The 26,037-nt window shown below is 37.2% G+C and overlaps 2 protein-coding genes across 3 annotated transcripts in view; both read right to left on the reverse strand.

The window, feature by feature from the left end:
* arhgef12b (Rho guanine nucleotide exchange factor (GEF) 12b) overlaps positions 1–17,139 on the reverse strand; it is a 72,785-nt gene extending 55,646 nt beyond the window's left edge. Inside the window, exon 1 of one of the 2 annotated variants that reach the window (XM_079606019.1) lies at positions 15,675–17,139. In XM_079606019.1, the coding sequence (XP_079462145.1) occupies positions 15,675–15,706 (32 nt within the window). In that variant the 5' untranslated portion in view covers positions 15,707–17,139. The remainder of the gene's footprint in view (positions 1–15,674) is intronic. The other variant, XM_079606020.1, reaches the window with a different exon arrangement.
* A 1,870-nt stretch (positions 17,140–19,009) lies between these two features.
* Positions 19,010–24,585, reverse strand: tlcd5b (TLC domain containing 5b). Its single transcript, XM_079606040.1, has 4 exons — positions 24,380–24,585; positions 22,334–22,482; positions 21,293–21,495; positions 19,010–20,004 (listed from the first exon to the last, which is right to left on the reverse strand). The coding sequence occupies exons 3-4, from the start codon at positions 21,486–21,488 to the stop codon at positions 19,472–19,474; spliced, it is 729 nt and encodes a 242-aa protein (XP_079462166.1). The 5' UTR covers positions 21,489–21,495; positions 22,334–22,482; positions 24,380–24,585; the 3' UTR covers positions 19,010–19,471.
* Positions 24,586–26,037: the final 1,452 nt, after the last annotated feature.

Genomic DNA, 26,037 nt, shown 5'->3' on the forward strand with positions numbered 1-26,037 from the left:
ATACTGAAAAGAATCAATACCCTTATTTTGTGTGTGCTATCTTTATTCTTGGAGGCAACAAACAGCACAGCAGCTGACTAAGTTTGAAAGACCTTAAAAAATGTAGTCATCCCAGTCTCATAAATCACTACAGCTTCCTCCAAAACAAAAATGTTTTTGAAAACTTTCAACAACCAATAAAACAACTCGATTTGAGTGGATGAAATTGAAGTATGGATGGAGAAAAGAGGGAACGAACGATTTTGAGCACAGGAGGAAAGAATGCTTTCAAGACAAGATAAGCACTGCATCAGGAATGAGACTGAACAACGAGAGCTATACTGAATACCAAAATCTCCCAGTTCACGTCTCGGCTATGAAGTAGTTTCCAGGCAACTCCCAGGTCTGTCAGTAGCCTCTGCCTAGTTGATGGATTTCAGTAGCGCAGGCATGTCCCTGGTGCTGTAACACCGGGGGAGGTTGGCTTGTGCACTTTGTTGGGAGAACAAAAACAAAAGGCTGGGCTCAGCAGTTGCTTTTGTCACCGGTTACTTAGTACACTGAAATTTTAACAGGCCCTACAGCTGGGGCCTATTCAGGTATAACAACGTACCACTCACTCTCTCTGCTATCTATGATGACAAGGATCACATGTCCCCTTGATTATATGACATTTGGTGAACATAAGGGAAGTAATTTTACCCACAGCCACAAGTCTGATCACTACTTGGATTACTTATTGTTTAGAAATAGCTTTGACATGATTCTAATATAACTAGGCTAATGCAAATCCCAAAGCAATGCTGTATGTTCCTGGATGATCTTTTGTTGCTCCTGAAAGATAAATAATGCCAAACAACAACCCTAATCCCAAAACCTCCTGGAGGACCATTATCCTGCAGAGATTTGCTCCAATACTTATACTTATCTAACACACCTGAACCAGCTATTCAAAGTCTTCAGGATTACTATACAATTCCAGGCAAGTGATTTTAAGCAGGTTGGAGCTGAACTGTTCAGGACACTGGCCGCTCCAGTAGCAGGATTGGACACACCTGCCCTGATATCATAGAATATTTCATACAGTTTATACTGTATGTTGTTTAAATAACTAACCCTAGCCTTAAGCCTAACAGTAAATGTTGTTTAAATAACTAACCCTAGCCTTAAGCCTAACATTAAAATCTGATTGGTTAATGAAAACATTGCTTCAGGACCAACAAATATGGTGATCTGGGAATGTTCTATTTGGTGAAATGATGGTAAACTAAGAATCGTTTCATTTTAAATTCCCAAACTGCCCCCAATAAATACTGCCCCCACTCGGCATTTGATCTCATTTTGCAAATATTCATCCTGTTTGCTAGAGCTGAACATCTACAGCGAACATAGTTCAGAGTGTAGTTCTTAAATCAATTTAATAAGTCTCACAGGTCCTAAGTCTATCATTCAAGGATCTTTATCACATTCCAAAAGTAATTCAACGCTATATTGAATTTCAGAAGGAGAAAACTGTTTTCTGAAACAAAATGTTGCTTTTCGTACTCTGCCATGAAACAGTGAATTTATGTTTCTTTTAAATGCAAAAAACCCCCCGCAAAAATATGTCAAATACAACTAATCATATTGCACTGTTCTCACATCCCATGAACATAAAACTGTGAAATCTGCTCAGACCGAGAGCAGAGATCCATAATGCATTATGATGTCCAGGCAGATGTTGAGCCAAGTCTGAATCCATGAATCGTGGGAGAGAGTCCCACAGATACGGAAAAGGCAGACGTGCCATGGTTCTGTGAACGGGTTTGGTAATGGTCTATTGGAGCAGGAAGCAGACGGGCACGGACATTGTGTGGAACGTGGCAGGGTGGAGTTGCCAAGCCCTTCTTATCTCCCTTTCAGAAGCAGATGTTGCCAGCTGTGGGGAGCAGAGATACTGATCGGGGTGCGCCTCATGTTAAGATTCGCTCCACTGGACTGGAGACTGGAGAGGTGGGGGAAAAAAGCGGGATGCAGGAATACAGAATTATAGGCCCAACCACAGGTACTGACAGCAGAGATACTTCAAAGATTTTTCTGTCTTTGACAACTGATTCACCCAAATTAAATGCCACTGATTTTACATGACACAGATTTTAACAAAAACATACAGCATTTTTAGTCGTTTTTGCGAATCTGTGAGAATGGGGATTGTTTTGACAAAGCTGTCATCTGTACACGAAAAACGCAAAGCAAAAACTTTTCCATTTTTAGTACATCGCTGTCATGTAAACATACCCTTCAAATGTTCAACATGAACCTGGTGTTGATTCAGAACCAATAAAATTAAAATGGGCATGCTTGAATATGATATAGATCATATTTAAGACAATTCTAATCTAAGTGAGATTTTTGAGTGCCACTTTAGGTCACTCTTTGAGATTTTTGGGAAAGATGTGTTCTCAACTCTGTATTTGACAACTGAACCACTAGTCTTGCGTAGCCAGACCTTAAAGGGATACTTCAGGGTTTAGCATTAAGCTTTGTATCAGTAGAAAACCTGTAGTATTGTCAAATTATCGTGCTTCCCTCCCTCATATCCCCCAGAGACAAGAGATTTAAGTATTTTTTGTCTGTAAAAAATCTCTGATGACGCAAAAATCGTAATTTTGCGCCATCGGAGGCTTTTTTGGCCAGAGGCTAAAAACTACAGCCAGTAGAAGGCGCTAGATCCGCATGTTTTCAACCCGCCCATAGAGGATGGTATCTCACTCACAGAATGTACAAATAGTGTCAGCCATCTTTTATTTGGAAGCTAAGCTAACAGGTTCTTATTCTGTGGAGAAAGCTGAGTAGTGGGGGTTACCATCCACTTTTTCTCGGACATGTCCGGCCGTCGAGATCGTCCAAAATGTCCGGGATTCGGCTTTTTCTTTCAGCAGTCGCCATTCATTGTTTACATGCACACCTTTTGTTTCAATCTAACTCAATTCATTCGGATTGGTGAATCTGAATGTAGTGTTTACATGTTTACGTCTCACAGGTGCCGCTCATCAGTAATCTCGCCACCGGCATCGTGTCGTTCTCCCGTGGCCGTCAGTCTCGTCCTGCTCGCCACAGTAAACATAATGAACGGCGACTGTAAAACGCAAAAGCCGAATCCCGGACATTTTTGGTGATCTCGAAATCCCGGGCAGACTTGTCACGGAGATTCACTAGTAGCCTAGCCTAGCCTTGTTGTTTAACTGCGCTCTTACCGGTAGGCGTGGCTTGGGAGTGTTGCATTGTAGGGCAGCGAAGCAAGTGCATTCTGGGAGTTGTTGTCTTTCATCCACATGAGCCACAAATCAATTTTATGTCTTTTCTCAGTCTAGAAGGCTCCAAATTCAAAAATAATTTCATTTTCTACTACATAAATTACCCATTTTAAATACACATTCATCTTTCCAGAGGTGAAGTATCCCTTTAAGACTGACGGCAGAAGGTCTGGACTCTATCGCAGCTTTCATTGGTCAAGGACCGCCCAAGAGGACGTCTGACTGACATGTAACATAACCAATCACAGTTTGGTTTGTTCCACGTAATGTTTAGGGGCGTGAAAATGTAACGCCGATGTCCCTGCAATACCAGACAGGCGTGTGTATCTATGAATTATTAATTCAAGAACGGAGCCACAAATTTCATATAGCCTACTTTTGAAAATCCATAGCTTAGTTGATCCTGGTAAGCGCTCATTGTCACAGTTGTAAACACGACTGCGTTCTTCTTCCATGAGGGAGATTGGCGTCACGGCATTTGTTTCCAGACTGTGGAACGCAAGCAGTGTTGGGAACGTTACTTTAAAAAAGTAATTAGTTATAGTTACTCACTACTTGTTCCAAAAAGTAACTGAGTTAGTAACTGAATTACTCTATAATAAAAGTAACTCGTTACCAGGGAAAGTAACTATCTGCGTTATTGTTTAAAAAAAAATTGCTATAATTCAAAGAATTTGGATTTTTGTGAGCAGTTTTCACAAGTCGGTTGAAATGAGTAGAACAGACGGGCGTTTGTACATAACTTTCAATATTTATTGCACGTCGACAGACAGCAAGAGCCAAGAGGTTTATCCTGCACTTCAAGTATTATCTTTGTAAGAAAAGTAAACGGTTACACCATATAAAGTGCATAACTCATAGACAACTGGTCAAGAAAACAACCTGGCGAACTAGCATCTGTGGTGGAGGTATCGGTGTTTTTTGCCACTAGCTTTGTAGATGCGCGTGTCAATGTGAGATGCTTCATTAAATTAGAGTGGCTTACAACGGATGTCGACAAAGTCTTCGCTCCTGGACATTATGTACACATTACATGCACGTTCTTGCCTTTGACCTCAATGAATTTGAAGTAGTGCTTATATCTCCACCAACTTTTCATCGGATTGCTCCTGACTCGCCATCTCTGCTGCTCCGTCAAATCTGTTTAGCGGTTGTGTGTGTGTGGCGCCTGGCGCGTGTGCTGGCATGTGTGTAAAAACACTGGCTCTGATTGGCTACCATGAAACATGACTCTGCCTTAGCCAATCAAAATCGCTTACATCGTTATTAACCCACCTCCTCACTAGCTGTGAGCCAGGGGTGCGTTCGGAATCAGATTACACAGTTTATTCAATCAATGCATATAACGCACCGCATTTAACATCCAGTAACGTTAACAGCGTTGTAACGACGGGAAAAGTAATTAGTTAGATTACCCCGTTACTGAAAAAATAACGTCGTTACCTAACGCAGTTCTTTTAAACGCCGTTATTCCAAAAACTGCACGCAAGACAACATCTCACTGACATCCTGTAGAATTCAACCAATCAGATCGTGACTTTGAAACTCCTGAAGTGTTCAGCCAACGGTCCGTGGGCGTGACGTCTGAGGCAGAGACTACTGAACCACCAACACTAAGGTACACAACAATGCAACACTTAACCCGACTCTAAATCCATGTCGTGTTTCATTCACATCAAATGAAATATGTAATCTACCGTTGAACAAAGTCCATTAAAATGCTTCACATTTCCCAGGTAATTACCTGCAAGATGTACAACGCACAATGGTTTTAGGATGCAACAACTACTGTCAACATGATCAGGTGCACCTAAAATTATATGTACGTCAACATCTCCAAAACACACAAAAGCACAACATTTTTCTGTCTGTGAAACCAGTTTTTCTGTCTGTCTATCATGTAATGTCTGTATGGAACAGCAATATGAACTTACAGTGACAACTTGTCTGGAGCAACCTGAATGGAGCTCACTCAAGGGCACAGTGGGGATCATTTTAGTGGGGATTGAACCAGCAACCTTCTAGTAAACTGCCTGTTTGATGGCATGGTGGACAGTGTTACTAACAGTGACATTAACATCTGTGTTGACAACACCTTCTCCACCGGTGAAGTATGCTGCTTCCCACACAACATACCCTGGTCATACAAATGAAGGGGGATAGGGAGGCGATGAATGCATAAGAAAATTTAAACCGAAGTTGAGGAGGAGCAGGGAGAAAGGTAGAGTGCAGATGCAGGACAATAAGGTGGAGAATAGTTTTGGTGGGAGTAACACAGGAGAATATGGAGATGGCCAACAAGCAGAACCAGTTATTTAACAGGATGTATTCAAGGTCCTCTGTGGTTCACCATCCAAACACCCATGGCCACTGGCTACCCGAGACCTCACAGCTCTAAATACCTTTTGCCTCCATTCCCTCTGAGCCTTCAGCTAGTAAGAAACAGGCAGACTCACTCACAACCCTGCACCTGTCACACTTTCACACCTCAACTGGCACCGGCAACCCTGACAACTCAGTTCAAGCTGAACGTCACAGCAGACCAGGTTTAGTGGAAACTGAGAGGCACCTGTTACCATTAGTCCCTTCCTGGGAAGAGTCCTTGTACTCTGGAAAACAACATATTGGGTCCAGACACCAAAGCATCCCACTGTTAACAACAGCTAACGTCACTAACATTATGACATTAGAGAAGTACAGTCAAGCATATCTGGCCGACCCCTGTTTGGCTTGACAATTCTATCTAGGGCTACAGCTTCTTTAATAACTCTGCAATTGTGGGATATACGTAGTAAGGGAGTAAGGCAGGAGTGAGAGTACAGATTAGTAGTTAACAACTTGCAAAAACCAAGGAGCTGGTTCACTTGAAGTGGAAAACAGACCAACTGCCCCTCTATATTGTCTGATGTAACAGACCGCTTAAAACTCATTTTACCTCAAAACAAAAGTAAAAAAATAAGAAACTAGGCTATATTTTGCATTAAGAAAGGACCATTTTAGGACCATGTGTTCACCAGAGGTCTTCAACTCTTAGGTAACAAGAAATAATGCAGAATGCAGTCAGTCAGTGTAATGACTCATTTTGGCTTCATAGTGGCATTTTGAGGCTCTAAAGTCTTGGCTTTGGTCTGCACTTTGGTCTCATGCAACATGGATGACCTTTGCCAATCCGTAAATCCTCTGGCTCTGAGGCTGATGCTTCTAACGGAAAAAAGTGGCAATTTAAATCTCATTTCTCGTAAGCTCAATTTTCTGTCATATTTTTGCACATGCACAATCTGTTATAAAAGACACAGTGACACACACTGTTTTCTATGCTTTGACAAGACTGATGTAACTAATCTTTCACACGTCTGGCATGCTGAGGGAAAACTACAATTGCACATTTGAAGCATGACAGGCAAAGATGATGCAAAGATTTATCATAAAAAATTAATTAGCAAAGAGAACAAATATCAGATGCTTGAGTGAATGCTAAAAAAAAAGAAGTTTTTGCAGTGATCTTTTTCCTTCCCAACCCTCACTAGCACAAAGACCTAGCTGATCACAGATCAGCAGTAAACTTCAATCATCACCTCACCCCCCGAGGACTGTAGTATGTACGCAGGTTGTCGAGCTGTATAGATGCCAGTCAGCATGGCAAAAGGTTGGATCTGAGGAGGTCAATTTCTTTCCTAACAGCTCGTCTGGCAAAGGAGAATGGGAAAGCTGCAGCAACATTACTTGCAGTTTCCAAGGTGACGCAGCTGGGAGAGTCAAAGGGCCTGTCACGTGTGTGTAGCACGAGGACTCTGTGTGCTGTTCTGGCCCCAATATCTCCAGCCTCCAAAAGCAGACTGGCTCCCACAGCCACTTCCTACTTTTTCAAAACGGGTCTATAACCCCGTCCCTGTCTCTCTCGTTCACTCTCTCTCCCCAGCCACACTTCCTGTGGGAACTGTAGGCAGCAAAGCCATTTAAGAGCTCAACATCCTACAGTCCTTTCTATTTAGACAGGCCTACTTCTTTAGTTATTAAACTCATGTTAATTACACTAAGATTAGGGATGCACAATATATCGGTCACCATATTGATATCGGCCGATACATGGTACTTTTTAATGTTATTGTTATCGATCCGATAAGAAACTTAGTCTGATATATTAAAGCCGATAGGTAATGGACTATTTCCTTAAGCTGAGACACTTCAGATGCGTGCTGTTCACCATAGTGGTTTTTAATCGTTTGAAATAGGCTATGATTGGAATCACTCCAAAAAGGAAAATAGCCTAAGTTGAATGTAACAATTGCAGCACAAATCTGTCATATAGGCTACATAAAATTCTAATAAAAAAAACTGTAAAGGAATGTTGTGAAATCTTTGTGCGCCGTGTCAATGTTATGGAAAAAAATAAGTTTTGAAAGTGATTCCAACGATGTCATTCCTTGTGCCATTATTGTTTCAGTTGTGGTGTTTTTAAAACTATATCTTTATCGTTATAGTTTTCATCCTTGGTGTGACCAGGCTTTAAATCACAGTACTGCTTTGCAAGAACAGAGAGAAGGACTGATCACACATAAATACTCAAGAGCTGTGGCATTTATCAGAAATCCCAGGATTTAATATAGTCTAATATAGTTTAATATAGCAGCCTAGTATAAATCACACAACTTTTAAAGCCATGACAATGTGTCACTTCCTGAAGTATTCAAGCTCCGCCCCTCCTCTTCTACTTCTGTACCATGATTCACTATGACCAGAGTGAGAGTGAGATCTCTCTGTTGCTCTAATTTATATTTCCAACTAGTTCTTTCCAACAGTGATGTTTACTCAATCATACTTTTTACTTTCAAAAGCTTTTTTTCTTAATTCAAAAATGAAAAATAAAAAGCATTCGTGAGTGAACTCTTGTCACAGTGTCTGGCTCGCTGGGGTGTCGGCTACGATTAGTACAGGTTTCTATCTACTCAGCAAGCTGAGACATGTCAGACACACTAAGAAGGGGTATTTAATTAAATTGGCCAAAATTACCATGTGGAACTGCTCATATATTACTCATCCTTTCTCATGTCATTTACTGTAGGTGAAATATTCAAGAATGTAGGTTTATATTTATTCATGTGGTCATACACAGTCTCAACTGGTGTACTCATTACTTACAGGTATTGCTATCTCCTCCAATACACTGATGTAACAGCTATATTCAGAATACCATACTATTAATATTTCTGCAGTATATTGTGCACAGTGGTGCCATACATAATCCTGTGTTTTCAGCAACACAATTTTGTATCTCAGAATTCAATGCACTCAGATTAACCAATCATAAACTTTAATATTTTTTTTGTTATGAAATTATCAAATAATTAGTCAAAGACAAATAACACTTTGTTTCCAAGATGAAAACTGGTAGCATACTACTGTTCATTGCATAATGCTCACTGTTTCACTATTTGCATTTCCATTTGATTACTTTATTCAATTTCTGTTGTAGGCTTTTACTTAGCTGAATACCACTGTTAACATCTTCATGAAAAACCTAAAGCGCTGTTTATTTAATTTGTATTTGTGTTCTGTTCAATGAAATTGGCAGAGTTTGCACTTAACTGGTAAGCAGTGAGCAATGTATACTACTTTTCCATACTGAACAACACAGCCAAAGTTGGGTCCCATTAATAAAAATTACATTAAGGTATCTGATTGGCTATTGCATAAATGGCTGTAACCTTAGATCATTGCAAATAAAAGCTTGAATAAATGTGGAAGAATAGATAAGATCAAAAACAGCAAGCAAGAGCTCTATAACTCATGTCTGTGCCTGAACAAGAAAAAATAAAAAGATGATATCATGGCATTTAAAAATTATGGCAATATTCAGCACATCTGTTTTTCAAGATTTTCTCAATCTCTCACAGACAAACACAAACACGCTCGCACGCATTTTTTTGCACAGCCAATGAGAGCGCCACATAAAATGCTGACAAGGGCTGCTGACCATCAGCTGACCAAACAGAGCAAAGCCTGCCTTCCACCAACAAAACCAGCATAGCTGGGAAAATCTGAGCAGTTCGCCCTGCTCCATACATCTTCTCCATTCACTGTAATTTTAAATCCATAAAACTAGAAAAGAATTGAGCCCTCCTTAGGATGAACCAGTTTCAGATCACAATACACTCCCTGTAATCTGTCAAATCGATCTGGTTGGTTGGAAGATGTCAGATGAACAGGTCTAAAACCTGTTCTAAAACGGAGTCTACAACTGATCTGTCAGACACTAGGTACCAGCAGACTTGCAAGATTAATGTCAATGTGACTTTATATGGAGCAAGCACCTGTCATCATAGCAGGATGTTCCTGATGGTATCTTTCCCACAATCCTATGTCATGTGCTGAGGGTCTGATTTATTTTTCCAAAATGTTGTATTGGTGACAACTTCGACTTATCATCTGATAAAGATCAGAACAGACAGTCAAAAGCTAAAATACTGGGTCAAATTCAGGTTTGTGTGGATCATAATCCTGTAGGTCTTGTACAAGAATGTCATGTGAAAATATTATTTTTTACAAATATTACTATTGAATCTATTCTCAAATTTTAGAATCTATTACAAATATTTTAATTAAATTTGAATAAAAACATTTGAGTTTAGTGTGCAAATGTAGGCTATGCATTGCAAACAATTAAAGTTAATTTACATGCAAATAATGTTGTTAATTTGTGAAAAAAACTGGGGTTATCAAGCAAAAGTATTGTTAATTGGGTTTAGCTAAAAACCTCTTTTCCTGATTAGTTAGTTCACCCAAAAATGTATTAATGACAGCATTTTCATCTTTTGTCAAACTATCCTATCCCTTTAAGCTGTTAAGTAAATGACCTTATTGTCAGCTTAAGAAAAATCTGTGATTTATTGCACTTATTGAAGTTGCAATTTACTACGTCCACACCACTATAAAAGATATAGAGTCAGGAATTTTAACTTGTTCTGCTGTAAAACTTGTTCTCCATTGAAGGATTTTTAAAGAGATGTCTAAAGCACCTGTCTGGATGAATACATTTTCTGCTAAACAACAAATATTTGTGCTATTCTCTGTATAACTAAAGATGTCATTTAATGGCTGTGTGGAGGTGGCCTATGATTTACTGTTGTTTTTTAATAATGAAATGCAGTGGGCTGCGGTGTTTACAGTACTTGCAGGTTGACACTTCTAACTTGATTCATGTAGCAGTTTTATTGGCCGGTTCAGACCAGAAGTTAATCATAAATGAATGAATCCAATATCTTGCCACAAGGAGCATATTAAACAGCATCAACATTCTAAGGCATTTAAAAGCTAAATCTCCCTCTTGGCCTTATTTATGGTAAAAGTAATGCCAATATTTTAAAGAAATTATATAGCAAAAAAATAGTATCAATGGGTCTCATTCACTAAGCATGAGTATGCTGTAAGAACGATTTTAAGAACAAATCACGATTCACTAAAAATGTTATTCTAAATTTACGAAAAAATATAGGAACAACTGAAACCACGCAACAAAAAGCACTTACAATAGTGGCCTTATAATAGTGTTAAGAAGTCATATTTCATCCTAAAACGACTGTAATTACATTGAAGTTTGTTGCATTAATTGTATTATATAATCCATAACCTACCTTATATAATAAAATAATGTAACCTTAAATACATTTTTCGTGAGAAGTTCTCCTGTGCGTACAAATACGAAATAATCTACGCAATTATTAGTGATGAGACTCGTTGTCTTTTTATTAAAATACAAAATTGTTTATAGATATAGATTCAGATCGTAACTAAATTATTTTTACATATACAGCTTTAACTTGTTTTGCATTTTCTTTAAACAATTTATATGTACACACACATACTGTGCATAAAAACAACACTCCACTAGCCTATAAGCCATTTAAAACTGCCACTGCCTATATGGTTCTCTTATATGAATTCATACAGAATGGCCATGTGACAAATAAAGTAACAAAGCAACTCAATTTCTTCCCATGATGCACTGCTGGTGTCTGGCAGCTCTGTCAGGAAGAGCTTGTGGCCTGGCCCAGTTGACAGACATTGTTTATTAGTGATGTCACCACTTCCCGAGAGGGCCTCGGAGGTAAAAAAAAAAAGACCACAGATCAGCGAAATGCTGTGACAAAGAGCAAGCTGCACGATACAGCCTTCAGCAAACATTCAATGCCATGATTCTTGCCACATGAAGTCAGATAAGAACACAAACATTTTTGGGTTTCTACCATATTTAGTTGATGTTAGTTAGATATATAATTTCAGCTATAACTATCTGGGAGGTTATGAGCACTCAAGCTCATTATGTTTGCATTGCAATGTTTCGTATATTATTTAGTTGATGTCACAGACAGTACAGAATACTGTAAACATGTGAATTTCACAAGTTGTAAAAAAATGTCCCCATCAAACAAGCGTACTGTACGAAGCGTCTAGTTATGCTAGCCTAATGTCACACATAATTGGCTGTCCAAAACCTGACAAATTCTCTCTTCATAGCCGGTAAACAAAAGTAAGACCATACCAAGGCACAAGGAAAATGCTTTTTTTTTCTTTTTTTATAATAATAATAAAAAATATTGTTTAAAGAGGTAAGTTGAAAAGTTTTCTTTTTTTAAACGATTTCTAGTGAGTGATTTCTAGTATTGTAGTCCATAAACATTTGCTTGGATATGACTAATTCTTAACATTAATTTGTTCTAGATCATTAGACATGCAGTTACAGTTTCTGAACATAGTTTCCTTATTAGGTGTTTTCGCACAAAAACACCACCTGTGAAGTCATCAAGGCAGTGGCCTTATGTTTCGGTCACAGCTGCTGTGTTACTATGAAACCCAACAAATACATAACTTGAGTTGCTTTCTCACATCTGCCCTATTTTTAAAAAGACAAAAAGCTTTTGTTAAGCCTTGAGATTAAAGTGGTGTGTGCTGACATACAAAAGCTTTCCAGAAGAAGAAGGCTTCTGACTCACTCGCTACAGCCAGACAGTTATTCAGACAAGTAGTGAGAGGTGAGCGGAGCTTTGCTTTGCTGAGACGTCTTCAGAGAAGAGCCTGGAGAAACTAGAATACAGCCGGAAGAATAATTCTCCTCTAAAAATGCCAACATGCCCTCTGAACTCACTGCCAAAACTCCAGCCGCCCAGCGAGGAAAAACAGTCTACAAATGCAGCAAATAAAAGCCATTGAGACAACATCCAAGTCACTGTCTGTCCATTTGGTCAACGTATTTATACAACGTAATATACACACATACACCACAATTTATGTGTATTTACAATACAGTTAAAACAGTAATAGTATGAAATATATTTTCTATTAGTGTATTTTAAATGTATTTATATTCCTGTGATGTAAAGCTGAATTTTTCAGCATCCATTACTCCAGTCATTAGTGTCACATGATCCTTCAGAAATCATTGTAATATGCTGATTTTGTGTAACATTTCTTATGTTGAAAACAGATCATCACAAACAAAAACAAAAAAACATAATGGAATTTTGTAGAAAAACATTTAGGGATCCTAGATTAGGGTTGGGTATCGTTTCAATTTTTAATGATCCCGATTCTGCTTATCGATTCCAATTCTTATTGAATCATATTCTTATCAATTCATAATTTTGATTCCAATAAGGTGCTATGCTATGCGAGCTTTTATAATAAAACAGATCAAAATCAATTTATGTAATTTTACTTCAATTATTTTAATTTTAAAAAATAAATATTTTAGGACTGCACTATAAGGAAATAACAAAAACATTTATCATTCAATAATTCGATAATGGAATTGAAACCACACCCCCATTTTAAAAGACTCAATCTGTGAATCTGAACTTGTGTAGCAAGTTCAATTATCAGGAAACAAATGTTGCTTAAAGAGATAGTTCACCTAAAAAATGAAAATGCTGTCATTAATTACTCACCCTCATGTCGTTCCAAACCCGTAAGACTTTCTTTCATCTCCGGAAATCAAATAAAAAAACACTAATCTAATATGTAAAACTAATCCATATGAATTTGAGTGGTTTAGTCCATTTGTTTTCTGAAGAGACTCGATGGCTTTATATGAATTTTGCTTTTATTCACATATTAACATTCATCAACTCACACATCAGTTCTGGTAAACGGTTCACTTGACGTGTAAGAACCAATGAGATTTGTTCTAGTGTTACGCAGCACGTTTGAGCTTCCGCAAGAACCAATGAGGTTTGTTCTCACACTTCAAGCAGGTTCAGTTGAGCTTTTGTATAAATGTTCATTGCTTTTTTTTCTTAACACATGCAACACATGTACACGCTTATCTGAACTTTCCTTTTCAAAATAAATACGTCTCTAATACAGAATAATGCAAATGTCGATCTGTGAAATCCTAATAGTAGATGGTAATGTTAACTGAGAGCACTGTTCTTGCCTTTGAGGAAACTACCTGTTTTTCTTGATGACTATCATAACACATCACCTTACAAAAGCAGCTAGACCCTGCTGTGCACTACATCTGTACTCATGCAATTTGCAAGATGGATATCATTTTTAAAAAAGCATAAGTGTCAAAAACACAGATGTCACACAACATGCACCAAGGCACAACTCTGCACACCGATAAGATGACAACACATTTGCACTCAGCATCTTCTGAGCTTTGTTCTCTGAAATGTGTGCGACTCGAGCACCACAGGTAACAACTCAAAAGGTGTAAAACCACAATAAGAAACACACTGAGTCTTAAGAGCAGCATTAGCAGAACACAGTGAGATGACAGCATATCTAAAGTGCTTCCTGTCACAAGCTGTGGGCTCGCAGGTAGAGTGATGGCGGGTCGATCATGAACAATTGGTTCATTTTTATTCCTCTCACGTGACAAGGAACGACTCGAACCAGAGTCAAAAGATGAACTAGGCCTAATCAATTCGGTTTCTATGCATCTGTCATGTGACAAAAGAATGAGTGACTCAGACCAAAAGACCCCAAATTAATAATTTATTTATCATAATTTGTCATTGGCTGCGTGATCTTTTTTATCCTCCATTTTTTGGAATATGAAGTTTGCAGAAAAAAAATGTCTTGGAAGAATCTGGCTATTGAAAATGTAGCTAACATTTAATTTAGTTCTGCTCATATGAACGAAATTACTTGGTTAGAAATTTTTCAAAGATTCAATTCAGGTCTTTCCATCACTCACAGTTCTCTGGGTCATTCTGAGTGACTAGTGCACTACCAAAACAATATAAAAACCACACACTGTCACAATCAATTAGTGGTCCTAAAGTGTTTTTGCTTAGAAAAAAACATTCACATCAAGTTTATCTGTAAAAAAAAATAAAGTTAATTTGAGCTGCGAGGTCATAAGGTCACCAGTTTTCTTATCAACTTGACCATTTTAAGAGAAACAGGTTTGACTGCACGTCTCACACATACAAGACCCGGGAGAACAACTTCAATCAAAAACTGGATCATTTTACTTGTGACAATATCACCCATCATGCTCTTTAAGATCGGATTTAGACCTCAAACACAGACCATTGACTTAGGTTTGGGTTTTGTATGAGGATACTTATTCAGATCTTTACTCACCTATTTCAACAGGTGACTAACTCACCTTACATAAAAAGTACCATGGCAGGGTACGTTGAGGTGTATTGAGATATTAAATGATTAATAGCATATTCATGTGATGGTATTTATATAGCACTCAAAGGTATTTCGAAGAATAGTACCAAAATATTTGAGCTCTTTAAGATATTATTAAGAAGAAATATCCCCCCCCCCCCCCCCCAAAAAAAAAAAAGAATAACACACAAACATGTTGTTCCAAACCTTTATGAGTTTCTTCTGTTTAACACAAAATAAGATATTTTGAAGAATGTTGGGGAACCTGACAGTTGACGGCACCCATTAACTTCCATAGTATTTATTTATTTTTTGTTCTACTATGGAAGTCAATGGATGCCGTCAAATGTCTGGTTACCAACATTCTTCAAAATATATTTTTGTGTTCAACAGGAGGAGGAAACTCATGCAGGTTTGGAATAACTTAAGGGTGATAGGCTAAGTAATGACACAATTTTTATTTTTGGGTGAACTATCCCTTTAAAACAACACCCATGGTACAGTTACACCATGGTAATTTGCTAATAAACCATGGTAGCTAATGACAATTATATGAATACCAAAGTTTCTCCATGGTATTTATAAGAATATCATGGTATTCCTAAGGTAAACATCCAAACATCCCACAAGTAGCCTACATTTTGTTGAAGGCTGCCAGATTCATCTCACCATCAACAAGAGTGTTTTGGATATGTATAAACAGTGTCATAAACCTAAGACAGGTCACTATTATTATCATAAACACAATCATGTAAATATTATGTCATCATTTACCTCTCAGCAAGCGTGGACTGTGTGCCGCTCATTGGGCTTTTTTCTTGATTTTCTTCAGCTCTTATCCAATTGGCATTTTACCATGGTAAAACACCTTTGTATTCGAAAGAAAAATAATAAACAAAAACAACAACAGCCGAGTGGCACTTTTGAATTTTGACAGTTCCGTCTTGATGTTTTCGGGGAATGTCTCCTCTTGAATTGAAGAGAGATACAAGCTTATGTTTTATATTTCCACGGTTTGACTGTGTTGGTTTTACTATGCTGTGTCATTTGACTGTAGCTCTACAGATATCAAAGAGTTAGCAAATGGAATCGATGCTAAAAGCAAACACAGATGATCAATGGAGGAAAACTCTTTCTGTCTGTCTGAGACGCTTCATCATTTTCCCAGCCAAAATGCCTCCACGCAGCCCGACAGGCTTCCCCCTCGCCTCTGTCTGGATACAGTCGCCTTTGTCGATCCCAAACCACGACTGGAAGTAAACTCAGAGAAACTATCTTTTGTTAAAATGTTGCCTTACGAATGAAAGAGACTGTCCGGTCGCATTTCACGTCAGTCCAAAAGCTCTTGGCTCATTTTACAGTCCCAATTGTTACTTCGTACGTCTCGGCGGTTTTCTATCATTTCCAACACGACATACTTCCAAATCGGCATTCCTAAACAGAACCGAATCCCATAAGCGAATTTTCTCTACTGTAAAAAACGTACGTTTGCAGTATACTGTATTGCCACTGTAAAGTTAGTCTGTAAACTAAATATACATCCTTTTTAGGCCCCTTACACGCTGAATGGACTTTTTCTCCATAAGAATGTATGTATCCTTCCTGTCCACTCCAATGTGTGGAAATCTGGGGAAATTCACTCAAACGATGGATTAAAACAGCCACACGGATCAACCTTTCAACGTAATTCCTCTCCTACCTAGTCCAACTTCCAGAATTCCCACTACAAAATCGGAAGAAAACTTTACAAATCGTTTGATGTTTGTGCTAGGAGCAGCGGTATAACGTTAGTTCCCAGTTCAGGAATTCTGCTCAAAAAAGCTTCGTTTCAAAGCGGCAATAAAATACAATCCACACTTGACGGATGTGCTACGCATATTTTCCTCTCGCGAACGGATTCCCTCTTTTCCCGGTATAATTTGTTTGGAAACTTTGGTTTAGTCGGGTCCTTCCCTTCTTGTCTCCATGTTTTCCAAAATTCAGTAGTTTTTAGCCGTTTTTTTTTCACCAGAATCTGTGCACCAAGAATTCAGTCTCTATACAAACGCAAATGAAGAAAACACACGCATATGTGTTGTCACATGTGTCAATTTCGCGCTGTACGAAGATTAAAAACGATTAGGAAAAAATCACAAAAAATCCAGATAATTCCTGACTTTCAGTAAAATCACATCCCGGATTCCTACGCCTGCTGCGAGCCTGCGACGCTTCACCTCTTTTTGCGTATCCTTCCGCAAACAGCAATATCGCCTCCCAAGTGTTGTAGACTAGCCTACTAGTTGTTGTCAGTGGCAAATTAAGAACATTACTCACTCACTTACACCAGTAAATCAAGTTTGTTGGTTTACAGATTAGCCAGAAACGCCAAAGAACAAACAAAGTAACTATGGTAATGATACATTCGAAAGAAGCATATCCATTGTTAAATTAATGCTGAAATCAATTAAGCGTGTGTAACTTTCATATACATTCATATTCATCATATAATTGTATTTTAATATTCAACAACAACAACAACAAAAATATAACCTGGATTTTATTCATGGTCATGTTGTGTTAAACAAATAGCCTAGAGCTGATGTGTAAGTTATAATCTATAAAACACCAAATAAGGAGAAAATAAAACAGAAATAATTAATTTGGAATGAAAGACACTGATACAGTAGAGCTGTGATTTATTGGTCAATAGTGATAAGGAGCATATTTAAATCTTTTGCGCCACCTAGCGGTTCAAAAGTTTTGAACAATGAATATCTGTGAATATCAATGAATAGATTCAACAGATATCAATGAAAATATATATTTCCAGTGTTTCTGAGGTCCAGAAAATATTTTTAACAAAATATTTGGTCTATTTACATTTTCTTTTACTAATCAGGCCAGAAAAAGAAGAAGAAGAAGCAGTTGGTTAATACCATTCAAATAGTATCTAAACTTCTCATCTGAATCCACAAATACGTTCAATGATCAAACATATCTTAGAATGGTATTTTGTTTGTGCAGAGTGTGGACTCTAAAAAATCTACATTCAAAACAGGCCTCTTGCATTATCAAAATAGTTTGCCATTTTTCACATTTCAAGATTCTTGGATACAGTGGCCTAACATATCTTCCTGCCTCTTGTTTAGTGTCAATATAAAAGAGAAAAATACCAGTCCAAACAGACCACAGAAAATATGCTTCAGTCTTTTCTTTTAAAAATTCAATGACCATAACTCATAGCTTTAAGGATATACAGATATGATTCCTAAAGGAAGTTGGTGCATGGTCTTGCAGTGTGAACCATTTGAAAATCCACAAGACCAAGAGGTTAGTGGTGAATAAACCCAATGACTATCTGGGAAGAGAGTGTGGAGTGTGTTTAATTCTACAGGCTTCACAGAAGAGTGAGCGCGTCTGAAAACACACATTTGAAGCAGTGTCGGCTCTTTCTGTCTGCTGAGGAAATACAGTATCAGCTTTTGCAGTAACAGGCAATGACGTTGCACAAGAAAAGCTTCTCTCGTTCGCAGGCTCGATAGCAATAGCAGATGTGAAACATGAGTGCACTCTCATTGTCATTGTACTTTTCTGTTTGATTGCACATTCATGTTAATATAGTTGTGTTTTTGAGCACTTTGGTTTGGAGTTTGTAACACAGTTCACTCATTCATTAAAATTCACATTTATGCGGGATTTTTAAAGTTGTTTTCTAGACCTCGGAATGTCATTAATATGCATAAAATATTAATATGTCATGGGAAAAGTAATCAAAATGAATAAAATCTTAATATGTCACAGAAATTAATCAAATATATTAATACGTTAAGGAAAAGTAATGGAAATCAATACAATCTTAATATGTCACAGAAAAGTCATGAATACGTCCTAAAATGTCATGCAAAAGTTGTGAAAATTAATGAATATCAATATGCCATTAAAAGTTGTGTAAATAAAGAAAATCTTAATCATGTCATGAAAAAGTAATTAAAATTACAATTTTAAAATGTCTTGCAAAAGTTGAGGAAATAAAGTCTTAATAGGTCAAGGAAAAGTTGTGGAAATGAATAAAATCTTAATATGTGGTAGAAATGAATAAAATCCTAATATGTCATGAAAAAAAATGGGAAAAAAATGTGGTAAGTAAATAAGAACATTTGGGAAAGTCAGGAATTGGAAATATACATTTTGATGTTTTAAATATTTCAATCTTTATGTAAATGTATTCAGTAAAATGAATGGAAATTAATTAGTGAAAAGGTTAAGTTAAAGTTAAAGGGATAGTACACTCAATAATTTGAATTCTGTCATCATCAAGTTGTTCCAAACCTGTGTGAATTTCTTCACAAAAGAAGATTTCCATAGTATTTTTTTTTTCATGGAAGTCAATGGGGTCCATCAACTATTTGGTTACCCATATTCTTCCAAATATCTTTCTTTGTGTTTAGCAGAAGAAAGATATTCATACAGGTTTGGAACAACTTGAGGGTAAACAATGTAAATGATGACAGAATTTTCATTTTTTGGCTGAACTATCCCTTTAACACAATCCTACATATATCAGCAGATATGCCATTTGTTCACAGAATGGTCTATTTCACTTTAACAGCATGTCCATTAGAATCATCCAGCTTGTACCGTTCCTTCCATCGCCTGTATTTGGTGCGAGTTTTCCTGCAGGCAAAACGTGCGATGTCCACCATGAAGATCCAGGAGAGAGTGTAAATAGCCACCCCACAAACCTTCACTATAAACAATGGCTTTGGAGAGGTTAATTCACAGTACAGCATTCTGCTCCCGACCCCGATCCTCACAGCGGCAAACAGAAGAATGAAGAGCAGGTCCACCACATCTCCAGCTAAACTGTCATAGCGGCCCGTGCGCTTGAGGAACCAGCGGGCCTGCAGGAGCGGGTTGGTGATCTCACTGCCGAAGAGGACAGCGCAGGTCTCGATGCCCGACTCGCCGAGTCCCAGCGCCAGCAGGATTCCAAAGATGCTCATGGTGTGGTGGGCCAACATCACCGGACCCTCGGTGCGGAAATGCACACACCAAGCCATGTCGAAGAAGAAGTATCCCAAGCTGAGAACAAGAGCCAGGATCTGGAGAGATGTGTTTTCAGTGCCTGGAAACAAGAGGAGAGGCAGAAGTCATATCGAATTCATTCTTAAAGGCTTGACAGACAGTTGTAATTGACACAATGTGGAGAAATGATCTGTGCGGATCAGCAATGGTGCTGGTTGCTGCATAGAAATAGCGGTCCCTAACTCTCCTCAGGGGATGGAGTATATCCTGCAATACAGGAAGCTGCAGTCTCAGGACCACAGTCATAGGACCCACTTTCTATATAAAAAAAAAATGTTGTATGTACTTGCAGTTTGTACCATTTTATAGCACTTAACATTCAGATCTGTATTTGTATTATTAATTTTCTGCAAAACATTTTTTTTGTAATTATTTTAATTTAATTGATTCTATCTTAACTTCTAATATAAGATGCTCAAAAAGTATATATATATATATTATTATATTATTATTATTATTATTTTGTCTAAAGGTTCAATAAACTGTTCCAAAAGATTCAATACATCCAAAAGTTGTGGAAATTAATCATATTTAAATATGTTATGGAAAAGTTGTGGAAATTAATCATATTTAAATATGTTATGGAAAAGTTGTGGAAATTATTAAAATCTTAATATGTAGTCGAAATAAATACAATCTTAATATGTAGTCGAAATTAATACATTTTAATATGTCATGGAAAAGTTGTGGAAATTATTAAAATCATAATATGTAGTCGAAATAAATAAAATCTTAATATGTAGTCGAAATTAATACATTTTAATATGTCATGGAAAAGTTGTGGAAATTAGGTAAAATATTCAGATTTAAAAAAAACAAATATTTAATTATTTCATAAGTTATGCTGTAGGGTCATTTCAATTATAATATAATATAATATAACATAATATAATATAATATAAAATACAATAAAATAAATAATATAATATAATATAACCTGACCTAACCCTTATCCCTAAACATAACTGCTGGTAACACTCTTGAAACTTTTGAGTCATGCTTTAGGGTTCAAATCTGCAAGAAATAAAAACTAAACCTATTTATTGTTACCACATGTCTTGTGGTGAACAAATAATCTGTGCAAGTTAAAGTTAAAGAAAATGAAAATGTCTCCGTAATCTTTAGTTCAAATCTGAACATTTGCTTCCCCTCAGGAAGGACATTCCTCTCATGATGATGTCAGTTTGACAGAGTATTCTTATCCTCCAATCATCAGTCTGCTGCAATCAAGCCCTCTTTTTTTTTTCTCATTCTATATTTTATTTCATTCGTAAATACGACACAATACTGAAGTAAAAAAGGGTCCAAAAGAAGACAGGACAACTTGCCTGGGTGTGTGAAAGGCCATGGCCCAGCAATGAAGCCAATGTAGGCAGTCACACAGACGCTCAGGATGCCATGGAGCAAAGTGACCAGCCTGCAGTTCCACTCATAATCTCCATCGCTGTTCAAGTGACACAGCAACACGTACAGAAAGAACCAGCCAATCAGGCTGCAGCTAGTCTCAATAACCAACCACGGCATCTCTGCACTGGAGAGACAAAATAGATACAAATATTAATATTTGATATTGATATTCAGCAAATATTAGAAATTCATGTCTGCATAGGGTTTATTATAGTTTACTAAAACTTTGTTACTTGAAATAAAATAAACCGTAACTGAATTTTTTGTATTATTATTATTCAGCCAAGACAGGATTCCTCGCTTATATTTAGCTTTATTTAATGTAAAACTGAAATTAAAATGAACTACAAAACCTTCCAAAAATCAACAAAAAAGTCAAATTAAACTGAAAACTGCAAATATGCAAATAAAAACTGATTCAAAATATTAATAAGATCTATAATAGTATGTCATCTGGTATGCAATCAAGACACTTAAGACAAAAATAGATAGAAATATTAAGACAAACTACATAATGTTTAGCGGATATATTTGAAATGCCCGTCTGCACTACGATTTATAGTTATAAATAAACTTCTGTGACTTGAAATAAAAAAAAAAATATACAAAATTATTTGATTAAACTAGTTGCCAAGGCAGCATTCCTCATTTTCATTTTATTTAACTTGATATAAATAACAAAACATTGAAATCTAAATAAAAATTAATAAACAATTTATACATATTAAAAATGGAAACACTCAACAAAATTACTAAAACTTTAATTCACATTTAAATTTAAACAGAAAATATATTTTTTAAAAGCATTTCAGTGGTACTAAAAAACCGCTGAGCACAACCAAGACACTTTCTTTCAGAAGAATTTTGATCTATTTTTTAATTGAATTATAATGTTATATAAATGAACAAATGAATATGTAAGATGAGTGACAACTGCTCGAATGCATTTTGCATGTACAAACCTCAGATACAACTCAAGCGCGTGAACCTAAACATCTTGGTAAATCCATGAAAGCAGCTCCAGGATTCTCCTCAACCCGCTGCATTCTCAATGCATTGGGACGTCCGACCTCGAGTGACATGTCCGACAGAAAAATCCCTCCTCTCCCGACTCCCGAGAGTGGTGTGACACGGCAGACACAGTCAGAGTGTAAAACTACAATGCTTCTGTTCGCTCTCTTCCTCTTCTCCATGCGGCCTCAAGCGGCTTGAGCCTCTTATGAGATTAGACTCTTCACTCCCAATATACACAGGGATAAATTCCAAACTACATGGAGCCATTCATCTGCCCAAACAATGACCTAACAGTGGGGTGATGATTTGTGCCCTCGTAAACTTACAACTTTAATTTCATTCAATTGGGCCAATGAGGGAAGTGTTGTGCAACGTTTTAATGCCAGGTGTTTGGAGGATGTCAATTAAAAGACACAGGATTAGTTTGAGAGTATGAACCAATGAGACTGCTAGTAGAAACATAGTCTTTTCTTTCCTTATTGTGACGAGTGAAACGGCTTCTCGAACAAGAAAAAAATGTAGGGCAGAACTTGATTTTATCCATCTGGAATTGACTCTTCGCAAAGTCCCGCCCCCCTTAGTTACTATCGCTATGTCCGACAAGCTACGCCGCTCTCACGCCCGTGGAGCAGAGAAAACGCACTGACAGACCAGGTTACTTTTCGGTTACTTTTGTAATTAAACATATTAAACAAAGTCTCACCTTTCAAATTTGGTCATTTTTAAAATAAAATTAAACAATACCGTTTTGTGGCTCTTTAATGTGTCTGTCAGATCGCTGTGAAGCATCAGTTTAAGCTGCTCGTGAACCGATCATCTCTTCCTTCTAGTTCATTTATAGCATCAAATAAACATGAATGAACATAAGAAGGAATGTTGTTTTAAACGCGGAAAGGCGTCAGTACACTCCGTTTTTCATGTTCAAATCCTCCCATGTTAATCTACTAACTCTCCTGACTGCTTTGTCGGACAAAATGGCCGATGGCGAAGTATGATTGGTCAAATCACCTGTCAATCAAGCTCCCTGCGAAGGGTCAATTGATTGGATTGTTGTGATTCGCTATTGTTTTTATGTCATGTGACAGGTTGCCCCGCCCTCGTGCCAGCAAACATGTCATCAGAGAAGAGATGTTACTGCAAAAGTTATTTTGATTAAAGATTATGCGAGCACATGAATTAAAAAAAAGAATGAAGTGGCTGCACGGATAAATAATTTATAATAAATACTGCAATGTTCCATTAAGAAACAAGAACTGTCGGGTTTGATTTCATGGTGACTTTAAAGGCAAGCATGTTTTTAGGTACTTCCTTGACAGACTTATGTTCTATCCATAATCAGAACACACGTTTCCGTCACCCTCCTCCCTCTACCCTTGAAGAATGTCCTGAGGATGGGGACGGGTATCTGAGTCCCAGCATTAACTCACATCCAGCTTAGCTATAATCTGAGACAGAGCAAGGTTATTAGGCCTACCTCCCAACAGAGACCTGGAGGAAATAACCTGCATTTCTGAAACGCAAACGCATACGTTTCGGTTGTATAATGTAAATACAAACATCAGGATGCGGTCACTTTTCAAGTTCATCCAAGAAGATTTTTAACGATTTATAAACAAATAAATATTTGTGCACTGAAGTTATGTTAGCAGTACTGTTCTCATACATGAACACTAAAGCAGTGTTCAGAGAGACATGCTGATAAAAATATTAAACTCACAATTGTAAACATATGGATTGTGCTCTGCTGCTCTCATGTACAAAACACATTTATTTAAGCAAATATGATGAAACGTGATAAAATATTAAATAATTCAGAATCCCTTGTTATTAGCGACACTAGTGGCCGTTATGTGAACTGCAGCCAGCAACTTATTGCTCGCGTTCGCACTCAAGAACAAGAGGTTGAACGAGATTCAAGTTCTCGATATATTATTATTTACATCGTTCTTTTTTCGTCCTTCGCTTAGTTAGAAGTTAAAAGAAGTAGGAAATACCTTTGCAGCTGTAGCATAGCCTACCAACTTCCTGACGCCATCCACGCTGGCAAACGTGTGCACTGCTCGCGCCCTTTCCTCTCAATAACAAAATAATCACGCAATAAAAATGGCATCTGTGAGAAACGGCGGTTAAGAAAGCTGATCATAACGATGTGGATATGTTTGCACCAGCTCTGCAATTCACCGGCATCAAGTCGACAGACGAGGTAATTAAAATTACACTGCAGATAATTTGATAGTAAAGTAGGCTTATTGGCTTAGACTATCTGGGTATGTGAGACTACGTTTGTATTAAGTACTTAATCCCTTTTATTTGCTTGACAAATTGACATTACATAATTTACAGTAAAGAATGGCTCTTTCGTCTGAATAATCATTAATTTGATGTGTCATTGAACTGGAGAGAGGCTCCCGAGAGCGCGCGTAAAAAAAACATCCTTTTGATTTTCCCGGCAAAAACGACCCGAGCCGAGTTCTCAGGGCGTCGGGAAAGTTCTCATTTTTTAAGTTTCGTTACAAGCAGTACACACATCGGCAACAAGCGATTAATACATAAAAGTTTTTATATAGCCCCGTGAAATTCTTGAAAATTTTAAAGATGTAATTTGGCGCTTTCGGGTATTTTGACTTCTGACTTGGTGGTTGGTTTGTTGGTTGGTCATCAATTTTATTTTGTTGTTGGTTTTTCTATTGTCAGTTTCACTTCCCTTAATGTAAGTCTTTTGAAACGCCCTTTTATTTATTTATGTTTTTTATTATTATTAATGCGCAAAACAATATAGCCTACAAACAGGTACAAATAACGAGAAACAAAATTAAACCGAAGAGGAAAATTAAGTATACAGTAGTATGTAGAAGTATAGGCTATAGAAAAGCAATATAGTAAATTGAAAATATAAACAAGTTTTGAGAATTAAAACAGGAAGAGTTTTAAAAAGATTTCAAACTTGCCTGCAGACAATTAGACAATTTGATGAATGGTAACTGCTCTTTAACTAAAACCAGCTCCTTAATTACATCATCATGGAAGTTACATAGTTTGTGATGGTTTTGTTCAGGAGCCCAAACAAGCAAAAACACTGGATTTTATGAATTCTGTGATGTTGAACCCCTTAAAATAGTAAATAATTTATATATATATTTAAGTTAGAGTTTAAAAGGACAGTATAAAAGAAATTACCTAAATGCACAAATGTCTCCATAATGTTTAACAAATGAATCCTGATTCAGGACAGCTTGAGCCCTGTGTGTGTGGTAGTGATTTACGTAAACTGTAGAGGGCAGCCTTCCTTTATATTTCTTTCATACTTTCCCAATTGAAAACTGGATAAGTCTGGAAGATAAATTAGGTTGAATTACATTTCTTTGTCTTGGTGATGTCTTTCAGACAATTCTGATTACTGTTATAAGCAAGTTCCTACAGCTTTTATTATTTCATTATAAAAAATTATGTGTCTGGAGGTTTTCTGTCTTATTCAGCAATACAGAATTAAACTCGAAATAACACAGTAATTAAGAACAATATATCCAGTGAGGCTGAATGGCATATGCAAACGTGCCCTTAGTAATCTCAATAACAGATATCATGGAAACTGTGATTTAAATGAAACCTTCCTGATATTGTCGGCAGATGCCTCACTTTAGCAGAGACTCTT

The sequence above is a fragment of the Phoxinus phoxinus genome (genome assembly GCF_949152265.1).
Source record: "Phoxinus phoxinus genome assembly, chromosome: 3".
NCBI lineage: Eukaryota > Metazoa > Chordata > Actinopteri > Cypriniformes > Leuciscidae > Phoxinus > Phoxinus phoxinus.